This window comes from Arvicola amphibius, chromosome 2 (assembly GCF_903992535.2).
Source record: "Arvicola amphibius chromosome 2, mArvAmp1.2, whole genome shotgun sequence".
NCBI classification, from domain to species: Eukaryota; Metazoa; Chordata; class Mammalia; order Rodentia; family Cricetidae; genus Arvicola; species Arvicola amphibius.
This window is the reverse complement of record NC_052048.2, coordinates 25,781,828-25,793,343: the sequence shown is the minus strand read 5'-3', so window position 1 is coordinate 25,793,343 and position 11,516 is coordinate 25,781,828. Positions and strand designations below refer to the sequence as shown.

At 47.4% G+C, this 11,516-nt stretch overlaps 1 protein-coding gene across 1 annotated transcript; it reads right to left on the bottom strand.

The window, feature by feature from the left end:
* Positions 1-5,662: 5,662 nt before the first annotated feature.
* On the bottom strand, positions 5,663-11,301 carry Gdf3 (growth differentiation factor 3). Its single transcript, XM_038317845.1, has 2 exons — positions 11,040-11,301; positions 5,663-6,492 (listed from the first exon to the last, which is right to left on the bottom strand). Exons 1-2 carry the CDS (start codon positions 11,299-11,301, stop codon positions 5,663-5,665), a joined length of 1,092 nt encoding a protein of 363 aa, XP_038173773.1.
* Between the last annotated feature and the right edge of the window lie 215 nt (positions 11,302-11,516).

The following is an 11,516-nucleotide window of genomic DNA, read 5'->3' as shown; positions in this document are numbered from 1 at the left end:
TCATCTAGTCAGGTCTAGTCTCTGACAGAAGCATCTGATTTGCGGCTCAGGACCCTGGGGAGACTCTCTAGCTGCAGGGAAGACCAAAGTGGCGTCTCTCCAGTGTCTCCAGTAGATGTGCAGAACACTGCATTGCTCTTGGTCACTGCTTATCCACTGGCCAGTGGGCGTCATGGATGGAGTGCAAGTCGTGTGTCTGGTTATCGTGACTAAGTGACATCACTGGGTCATCAGGTGCAGCGTTGGGCATAGTGGGGTTCCTGACCAAGCTATTTTCACATATCTAAAAGACATTTTTAAACTATGCCCATCTCACAGAGGCAGGTGGATCTCTGTGGGTCAGGGGCCAGCTTGGTCTACAAGAGTGAGCTCCAAGACATCCAGGGCTATGTGACTTCTCTGGGTTCTTTCTCAAAATGAGAAATTGTACTGGAATGGGGCAAAGGTAAAAGCTAGGGATGGCAAATCTTTGTTCACAAAGAATTATATCTGGGGTTAAGGATGTCGCTCAGTTGGTAGAGTGTCTGCCTAGGACACATGAAGCCCTCTGGGTACTGTCTACAGCACCAGATAAACTGGAAATACTGTCGACCACCTAGAGTCTCAGTGCTTGGGAGGTGGAGGGAAAGAAAAGGATTCTAAATTCAAGATCATCCTTAGCTTTATATCAATAGCAACTCCAAAGCCAGTCTGGGGTAAATGAAATCCTGCCTCAAAAACAAAGCGAGGGCCATCACTATGGCTCAGCAGGGAAAGGCACTTGCGACCTTGCCTGGTGACCTGAGTGCTGTCCCTAAGACCCACCTGTTAGGAGACTGACTCTTAAAGCTTATCCTCGACTTACACACCCGTGCACACACAGAATAAAGCTCTGATTGTGTGCAGTGCTCTACCTGCAGCATGTGTGCCTGCCCACCAGCAGAGGGCACCAGATCTCAGTACAGATGTTTGTGAACCACCATGTGGGTGTTGGGACTTGAACTCAGGACCTCTGGAACAGGAGCCAGTGCTCTTAACCGCTGAGCCATCTCTCCAGCAACGCTCAGTCTTAAATACAAGAGAAAAGGAGCACGGCAGCTTGAAGTGCCAAGGACCAGGGTGATGGAGGAGAAAGAGCATGGAAATATTACAGAAACAAGACTTGGGTACAGGGATTGAACCCAGGGCTTCATGCAGGCTCCACATCATTGAGTTACAAGCCAGGTCCCAAACAGGATTCACCCTGAAGCAAATGTGGGTGAAAAGACCCTGTCGTGGGGTATCCACCAGAGAAGACTGCTCAGACAAGGATTTAAACCAATAGAAGTCTCTATTATCCAGCTGTGGATAATACTGGGTGTTCAGGATCTAGTGTAGGCCTGAGCCTTACTCAGGGTAAGCACAAAACTATCTTCAGGGTTGACACACTGCAGTTAACAAGAACAATTATCCAGAACAGAACCGCAGAAGCCAAAAAGCAAGGTCAGTACATTAGAGATGTTCCCAGAACTGTAGACTTTGATGGATTTTTGCTTTAGCTTTGGCAGGTGGTGCTGTCTATGTGCTGAGTTTTACAGCCTGAATGGCACTTCCACCATGAGATCAGTTGTGCTAAGGTCTGGGCCTGTTACAACATCCCCTGGCATCTAGGACGGAAAGGAAAGTGGAGTTGTTGAGACATCCTGGCTGGTCAGATAGGGAGGGTGGGGCAATCTGGCCAAACCCAGCAGAACGCTTGCCAAGTCAGACACGAGATCACAATTCTGCCAGATAATGCAGCCAAATTCCTGCCCAGTGCTCTGAATGTCAAAGTGGGGAAATTCAGCATCGCTGAGATCCCATGGGAGTTACTATAGCTCAGGAAACCAGCTACGTGGAGTGATGGTGGGGAAGCCTAGCCAATGGAGTCAAGGAGAGAATCTGGTCACGTGTAATATTTCACATCACTTCTGTCTCCTCCCCACCCACAAAACAAAACAAAATAATGATGAAATCAACAGAACACAGACTTGACAGAGACAGTTGTTGATAGCTGACTCACCAGGGTCCTACTTTTAGGGACACACACTCCAGGGCTGGAGAGATGGCTCACAGGTTAAGAGCATTGCCTGCTCTTCCAAAGGTCCTGAGTTCAATTCCCAGCAACCACTTGGTGGCTCACAACCATCTGTAATGGGGTCTGGTGCCCTCTTCTGGCCTTCAGGCATACACACAGACAGAATATTGTATACATAATAAATAAATAATTTTTTTTAAAAGATACACACTCCAGTTTCTCTGCGCGGAAGTGAAGCATCCATGTGTGCTTCCTAATAGAGGAAGTGCTCGACACTGTTTTAAGTAGAAACTAAAATGGCCAGGAAGTAAAGCTCAGGCAGGCGTGGTGGTGCAAGCAATGGGGTACGGAGGCAGGGGCCAAGGTCACCCTTGGGCTTCGTGGTGAGGGTAAAGTCAACCTGGGCTATGTGAGACCCTGTATCAAAAAATAATAATAAATAAATAAGTAAACAAAGTTGGGCGGTAGTGGCACACGCCTTTAATTCCAGCACTCAGGAGGAAGAGGCAGGTGGATCTCTGTGAGTTCGAGGCCAGCCTGGTCTACAAGAGCTAGTTCCAGGACAGGCTCCAAAGCTATAGAGAAACCCTGTCTCGAAAAACCAAAACCAAAACAAAACAAAAAAAAGACTGTGAGTGGGGGGTAGGGAAGTAGGTGGATGCGCGCGCGCGCGCACACACACACACACACACATCTCTTGTGTGGAGGCCTGAAGAGGGTATAGGATCTCAAGCTTGTTATGTGGGTGATGGGATCTGAACTCTGGTCCTCAGGATTTAGCCGCAGTCACTCATAACTACTGAGCCATCTCTCCAGCCTGCTTTTTAACAGCTTTTATTGAAAGGTGTCCTCATTTACTTTACTGTTGCTGTGGCCAACACTCCAGCCATGACGACTTGGGGTAGAGTTTATTTCATCTTACAGTTCCAGGGGACAATTCCTCACTGAGCAAAGACAGAGCAGGAACTCGAGGGAGGAACCTGCATGCAGAAGCTGAAGAAGAGACCACAGAGGAATGATCGGGGCTGATTGGCTTGCTCAATCTTTTCTTTTAGTTTTAGTTTTGCGTGTGTGTTTGTGGTGTTTGAGTGTGCGCGAGTTTATGGTGTGGGTGTGTGTACTTGTGGTATTTTTGTATTGTTTGTGCATATGTACATATTTGTGGTGTGTTTGTGGTATTTGTGTGTGTTCATGTTTGTGTATGTATGTGTTTGTGGTATTTGTGTATGTGTTTGTGTGTATATATGATGTGGGAGGGTCTTCTGTTTGAGTTGATTTCATTGGTTAATTAATAAAGAAACTGCTTGGCCTAATAGGTTAGAACATAGGTGGGTGGAGTAGACAGAATAGAATGCTGGGAAGAAGGAAGTGAGGCAGATGCCTCAAGCAATCGCCATGTCTCTCCCCAGTGGGACAGTCGCCATGAAGCAGGCCACCAGGTCAGACATGCTGAATCTTTCCCAGTAAGACACCACTCGTGGTGTTACATAGATTATTAGATATGGGTTAAAGCAAGAGATGTGAGAATTAGCTAATAAGAGGCTGGAACTAATGGGCCAGGCAGTGTTTAAATGAATACAGTTTGTGTGTTGTTATTTCAGGGCATAAGCTAGTTATGCGGGAGCTGGGCAGGATGAAAAGCAGGCCTGCCCGCAGCTCCTGCTCGCTCCTCACTACATATATATGTAATTTTGATCAACTAAAAAAAATTTGCCCAGTTCTTAGGACACAATGCAATAATAAGTGAACCCTGGTGGCACATGTCTGTTGGAATCCCGGCACAACTGCAAACAAATAAATAAGTGAGCTCTCCCTGGTGGCGCAAGTCTGTTACCCCTGCACTCACACACTGAAGGCAGAGGTAGGAGGATCACCCTAAGTTTGAGGCCAGTCTAGTTTACACATCTGAGTTCCATTCAAGCCAGCACAACACAGTAAGACCCTGTATCAAGAGAGTGGGCAGCACTCAGGAGGTAGAGACAGGAGGATCTCAAGTGAGTTCGAGGCTAGCCTGGTCTACAAGGTTCCAGCACAGCCAGAGCTACAAAGGGAAACCCTCTCCCTGGGGGCGGAGGGGGGGGGGTGACAGCAGGGTGTGGTGGCCTTTAATTTCAGCACCAGGGAGGCAGAGGTGGGGTGGAGCCCTTGTGAGTTGGAGACCAGCACAGTCCTATAGAGATCCTGTCTCAAAACAAAACAAAACCCAAACAACACAAATCAAAGTCAAGGGTGATCTGAATATGTAATACTAGCTCTCCAGTGCCTAAGATATCAAGGGTTCGAGGTCAGTAGATTATATGCAATACTGTCTCAAACCCCAAAACCCCAAAAGAGGACTGAAACTCTACTCAGTTGGTAGAGTCATGCCTGGCATGGTCCCCAGAGCCACACAAACACAAGCCAGGGGATGGTGGCACATGCCCTTAGCTGCAACCTGCTTAGACAGGGTTGTTAGAAGTTCAAGGTCGTCCTTACTAGGGGTACCTCAGGTAGTTTTAAGTTAACTTTGGATAAATGAGACTCTTGTCTCAAAAAAGATAGGGAAAGAAATTCTAAAGCCAGGCATGGAGGGTCAGGTCTATAAACCTGGCAGTCCAGAAGCTTGGAGGCCAGTTTAGACTACAGAATGAGACCTCTCAAGACCAAAGCAAGGACCTCTGGGTGTGGTGGCAATCCAGCATGGGAGAGGTGGCATCTGGAGGGTCAGAAGTTCAAGACCATCCTCGACTACGAAGGGTCTTGAGGAATGCCTGAACTCCGTGATTCTCTGTCTCAAGAAAACAAAATACAGCAGAAGTCCAAGACTCCACCCATGAGGAGAGCAAGTAATCTCAGATCTAAGATAACATGAGAAATCTTGGGCTAAAGAAAAGGCTCAGCAGTTAAGAGCACTCACTGCTTGGAGGATCCACTTTCAGACCCCAGAATCCACATGGCCACACCTGATCACCCATAACTTCCAGGAATCTGACACCCTCTTCTGGCCACCAGGAACTCCTACATGTGCACTTAGGTTCACACAAGCTCACACTCATAAATAAAAATGAAAAAATATTTTTAAAAATCATGTGAGTTTTCTAGATTATAATCTTAAATGTTTACATATTTAAATGTGGTATGGAGCACGCCTTTAATCACAGCACTAAGGAAGCAGAGGCACTAAGGAATCTCTGTTGAGTTACAGGACAGCCTAGTCTATATAGTAAGCTACAGGACAGCCTGATCCACACATCCTGGTAGCTTTCTGTTAGCTTGAGGCCAACCCAGTCTACATAGTAAGTTCAGGGTAAGCAGGAAGAAAATATTGAGACCTTGACTTAAAAAAAAATATATTTGGTCCTGAAGGTACACAGCTGTAATCCCAGAGGTAGAGGCAGGAGGATTGCTGCGTTCAAAGCCAGCAAAGGATACACTGTAAGACCTGGAACAAAAGTCTAGCATGTTATGTGTATGAGCACGTTAGAGCACACAGTAGCTAAGATTACCAGGGCTTCTCGGTAAGTACACGAATATGTGTATTTATGGGGATATTAAACGTGATGATGGACGTGTCATATTCAAAAGGTTATAGGCCAGAATGGAAGTTTTATTAAAGAAATTACCCTAAGACCATTCCTTCCTCTTCCTCTACCCACACCCACATTCGTCAACTACCATGTCTTCATAATGTCGGAGAATGACGTTCTCTTCGTTATCTTGATAGAGCATGGAAATGGGGGACAGCTTGGTGGGGATACAGATGGCCTTGGGGACCTTGGGGTCAACCGTGTGCATCAGTGCCTGCATGAAAGCGTAGTTGGAACTATTCAAATATATGGCCATTGAGAAGGGACAATCTCCATGACAGTAATTTGCCATGAACCCCTTGGGGGCAATGACCCAGTTGTGCCAACCCAAGTCCTGGAAGCTGACGAACAGCTGGTGACGATGGCAGAGATTCTTACAAGACTCCTTGGGGACAGGGATGGCTGCCCTCCTTTTTCTGGAAGAAGGGCGGCAATGGTCAGGGTTGAGGGTCACCACCAGCAGGGAGGCATGAAGAGAACCCCTCAGCCGGCGACAGGTGTTCTCAACCTGGAAATGTTCCCCAGAGTAGCTGTCCTCTTTGGCCAGAATCTCTAAGTATAAGCCCAAACTCTTCAGTCGGTTGCCGTTCCGATCCTTGACCACATCCTTCAGGTTGAAGTGCAGTGGACCTTGAGGGCCTGGGACAGACTGCAGGGCAAGCATCCTGCCTGGTTTAGGGTGGGGTCGCCCCCACACACCACGCTCCTCAACCACAGACAGCACCACCACCACTTCTGGGCCCAGGCTATAGTAGGACCTGGGTCCCAAGTCTAGAGTCAACCGGGCCATGGTCAACTTCCCCTTTTCTTTGATAGCAGACAAGTTAAAGTAGAGGAACTTCTGTAGGCAAGAGACATCTCGGGAGGGTTCCTGTGTGTTAAGGAAAAAACCTAGAAGCAAAAAGGAACACATGAGAATCACAATAACCCTTTGTACTTCAGACCCACCTCTGAGATAAGTGTCAGCATGCGCATAGATCTGAGTTCTATTCAAACCCTCCCTTGGGAAGATGGTTCCTCAATCTTCATTTAAGTCCAGTGTCATTCCTCAGGAGCTGGCTACCTTGTTAGATAAGATCCCATTGACCTAGAGTTCACCAATCTGGCTAGCCGGGCTTGCCAGTGAGCCCCAGGGATTTGCCTTGTCCCAGAATGCTGCATTACAGGTGGGCACGTAGTACCGGACTGCTGAACTAGGTCCTTGTGCTCAGAAATAAGGTCATCTCTTCCCGGCTAAGTTATCTCCCCAGCTCCAACATTATATAGCCAAGGATGACTTCGAACTTCTGATCCTTCTGCCTCCACTTTCAGTGTTCCAAGATTGCAGATAAACTCTTACACACCTGGTTTATGCTGTGCAGGGGCTCAAACCTAGAACTTCATGGATACTAGGCAAGCCAAGCACTGTGCCAACTGAGCTATATATGCCCAGCACCCCCCACCACACACACACTTTTTGTTTCTGTTTTGCTTTAATACAGTCTCCCAAGTGTAGTCTCCCAGGCTGGTCTAGACTTCATGATCCTCCTGTCTCGGTCTCCAGTGTGCCAGGACTGAAGGCATTTACCACCATGCATAGTACACACACACACACACACATACACACACACACACACACACACACAGAATCCTCTTACCAATGATTAAGAGGCCTAATAGATCATTATGAAAAATATAATTCAATGGAAAACTAGTAACAATATATAAATAGGCAAGTATTTGAAATATAGAAACTATACATGGTCACTATTAAAGAAATAGAAATGAAGTAAGTGTGACGGCTCACCCCTATATCCCAGTTGTTAAGAGGCTGAGAAGAGGCTGGGCCATGGGAGCACACGTATTTAATCCCAGCACTGGGGAGGCAGAGGCAGGAAGACTTCTGTGAATTTGAGACCAGTCTGGTCAGCAGAGTTAATTTCAAGAGAGCTGCTACACAAAGAAACCCAGTATCAAGGGGGAAAAAAAAAGACGCTGAGGCAGGAGGATTGCCTCATGTTGTAAGCTGTCTTATGCTACATAGAGAGAATCAGGCCAGCGTGATATACAAAGTGGAATCCTAAAGGGGTGGTGGTGGTGGTGGTGGAGTGTGTGTGAGTGTGAGAGTGTGTGTGTGTGTGTATGTGTGTGAAAATAATGTAAGTACATTTTATTGTTGGATTAGTTTGATAGAAAGCTAAGAGGAATGCAGGCACACTCCGTGGCTCCCAGCTCACCCTCCCTTCCAGTGAACTCAGTAACTTACTCATCCAAACCCTCACATAGCATGGGCAGGTAAAGTGTCTGCCACACAGTAATCGTATGAAATACTACACAGCAGTCAGAACGGAAAAACTACCAATTCCAACAGCATGGCCAAATCCCACAAACACAGGTCTGGGTGAAAGAAGCCAGGCATGGGGCGGGGAGGGAGGGAGGGAGAGAGAGAGAGAGAGAGAGAGAGAGAGAGAGAGAGAGAGAGAGAGAGATTCCACAGTCACAGACCACCCAAGAATTTGGCCTGGAAATGAAGGCTGCTCTCGGAAGTGTCTCCTCTGCCTCAACTCAGAGACTAGACTGCCACTGCCTCCTGAAGGCTGAGATTAAAGACCTGCGCCACCATATTTTTTTCTTTCTTTTCTCTCTTTCCTTTTCTTCTTCTGCTTTATTTTTATTTATTTCTTATTTTTTGACAAAGTCTTATGTTTTCCTGACCAGCCTGGAACTCAAAAAAGATCCAGTCACCCCTGCCTGCAGAGAGTGCAAAGACTGAAGGGAAATACCACCACAACTAGCCTCATTCTCATGGGGTTTTTGTTTGTTTGTTTGTTTGCTTTGAGACAGGGTTTCTCCGTCTAACAGCTCTGACTGTCCTGTAGACCACACTAGCCTCGAACCCACAGAGATCCACCTGCCTCTGCCTCCCCAGGGCTGAAAATAAAGGGGTGTACAACTACCGCCCGGCTCTCACTTTTTATTTTTAAATGTGTACATGCACTGAATTTGAGCAAGTGCCTGCAGCGGTCAAGAAGTGTCAGAGTCCCTGACTCTGGGGTTAACGCAGGCAATAGTGAGCTGCCTGATGCGGGTGCTGGGTGGGCCACCTTTCCAGCCCCCTCGTCCTCACTGTTAACTTAAGACTAACTTATGGATAAGAAAGAGTGTTCTGCCTTCATGTAAGCCTGTGCACCACATACGTCAGTGCCCAAGAGGCCAGACCAGGGCATTGGATCACCTGGGACTGAAGTCACACAGACAATTGAGAGAGCAGTGAGTGCTCTTTACTGCTGAGCCACTTAATGAAATGTCTCAACAATGCTCAGAGCCTCTCAGACCTCTCGAGGCTACAGCGGGAATCCTCCCCTCCCTCTGGTTTAGAATTTCCATATATTGTTTTGTTTTCATCTAATGAAAGCTCTCCCTCCTCTTCCAGCTCCCTCCCTTGCTCCCCTTCCATCGTGACAAACCTCATCGATGGGAAGCCTGTCAGTTCCCTCTTTCAGACCAACCTTGAGATTTACTTCTTTTTAACTAATTTTAAGACAGGGTTTCTCTTTGTAGCTCTGGTTGTCCTTGAACTAGCTCTGTAGACCAGGCCAGCCTCGAACTCACAGAGCTTCTCCCACCTCTGCTTCCCACAGTACTGGGATTAAAGGTATGCATCACCACCACTGCCCAGCTCTAAAAACTCTTAAACCGGGTAACTTTTGATACCTACATTCTCAAAGCCATTCCCAGGCCAGCTCAGCTCACGGTAGGTATACATTAAATGCTTCAGAGACAAACGCATAGCCAAGTCTTCCCTTCCTCTGCCATGTAACTAACTATACCCTTGGTCTTCAGTGGTGGGTCACTCCTATAATCTCAGCACTTGGGAAGCTGAAGCAGGAGGATTGCTGAAGTTTGTGGACAGCCTGGACTGCATAGTTTGTTGCCAATCGAAGTAGTGTCCCAAAAAAAAAAAGAAAGAAAAGAAAAACCAGTAACTAGGAAGGAAGCAAGCTGTGCTTGTAAATGCCAAGGTGGAGGCTCTGGAATGTGCTGGTTCAGCCAGCCACCTCTTATTTTGAATAAGAATCAAGTAGGGGAGTGAAGGGGGGGGGGGGCGGACAGCCTGGGCCGGGAAGAATCTACTTTCAAAACAGGTGGCTAGTGTAATTCCTCAGGGGGTCAGTTTGAGAAACTGGGAAATGGTACTCACTCTGACTTTCATACAGAGTGTGATTGTGGCTCAAATTAATACCATTGGTCTATGTTTTTTAAAAAAAAAAATTTTTTTAATATTTATTTATTTATTTATTATGTATACAGTTAGCCAGAAGAGGGCAGCAGACCTCATTACAGATGGTTGTGAGCCTCCATGTGGTTGCTGGGAATTGAACTCAGGACCTCTGGAAGAGCAGGCAATGCTCTTAACCACTGAGCCATCTCTCCAGCCCCCTTAAAAAAAAAAAAATTTTAAAAAATCAAATTGAATGCCTTTAATGCCAGCACTGGGGAGGCAGAGGCAGGCAGATCTCCTGAGTTTAAGGCCACGTTGCTCTACAGAGTTCCAGAACGGCCATGGCTACACAGAGAACCCCCCCCCCAGGGTTTCTCTGTATAGTGTTGACTAACCTAGACCTCTCTCCAGTAGACAAGACTGGCCTCAAACTCAGAGATGTGCCTGCCTCTGTTTCCTGAGTGCTGGATTTAAGGCTTTTGCCACCACCACCGGGCTGAAAAACCCTGTCCTTAAGAAACCAGAAATAAACAAATAAATAAATAATTAAAAAATCAAGGGACTTGCTGGCTTTTAATCCCAACACTCAGTATTTGGGAAGCAGAGGCAGGTGGATTTTGCTAAGGTCTATATAGCAAGTTCCAGGACAATCAGAGCTACACAAAAAGACCTTGCCTCAAAATTAATTAAGTAATTAATTAATTAATACCATTTGCATCCAACGAAAGTAACACAGAGGGCTAGAAAGATGGCTAAGTGGTTAGAGGACCAGAACTCGGTTCAGAGCAACCACGTTATCAGGTGGCTCCCAACCTCCTGAAACTTCAGCTCCACGGGATCTGACCCCCGCCAGACTCTCTGCGAGGCGTGCACAAACATTTTTAGAGAGAGGTGAGAGAGGGAGAACGGAGAAGTGGGGGGTCGGCCTACCTTGCATTCAGACCCACCCAAGGTGTGATCTAGTAGCTCTCAGATTGCAGACCTCACTGATCTGAGACCACTCTCTCTCTCAACAGTGAGTTAAACTCTGCTAAGGGCTCAGCGGCGGTTAGAGCAGCGTGGAGAAGCCCCGGGTGACAAGAACACGCACCTTCCCCTGGGTTGATCTTAAAACTGAGACCGAATATGAAGATCCTAGCTCAGACTCCTATCAGCCGAGGTACCCATTCTGTCCCCTCTTTCTATCTCCACAGCACCCACTTGAGATTTTTCCCTGACAAACACTAGGGTCCCTTACCCTGGTCTGGGAGAAGCCGAAGCAGGTTCCCAGGGACACCCAGCTCCTTCACGTAGCATAAGTCCTGCGAGGCCCCGCCGGCTTCTCGAGCCTGGAAGATCTTCCTTAAGAAGCGAGGCACAGGTTGGAACCTGCGAGGTGAAGACGTTTTCTCCAAGTCCAGAAACTGCAAAAAGTCATGTTCTTGAAACTTGGATGTCTGGCCCGGTGCCAGACACAACAGGAGGAAGCCGAGAGTCGAAAGCCTCAGGGAAGGCTGCATGGCCGACTGGGTGGTGCGGTGCAACCCCTGGGGAGCGCGGCTCTGTGGTCCAGCCTCCCCTGCGCTTGTCAGCTTGGGAGGTAATTAAGTGTGAATTGCTCTCTTCCCACCTCCTAGGAGGCAATTGGATGTGAAAAGACCAACCGTGTGGCTACTATTCCCCCCCTCCCTCTCTCGCTCTACCCTCCTGTGGGGGGGTGTAAAATCGTACCAGT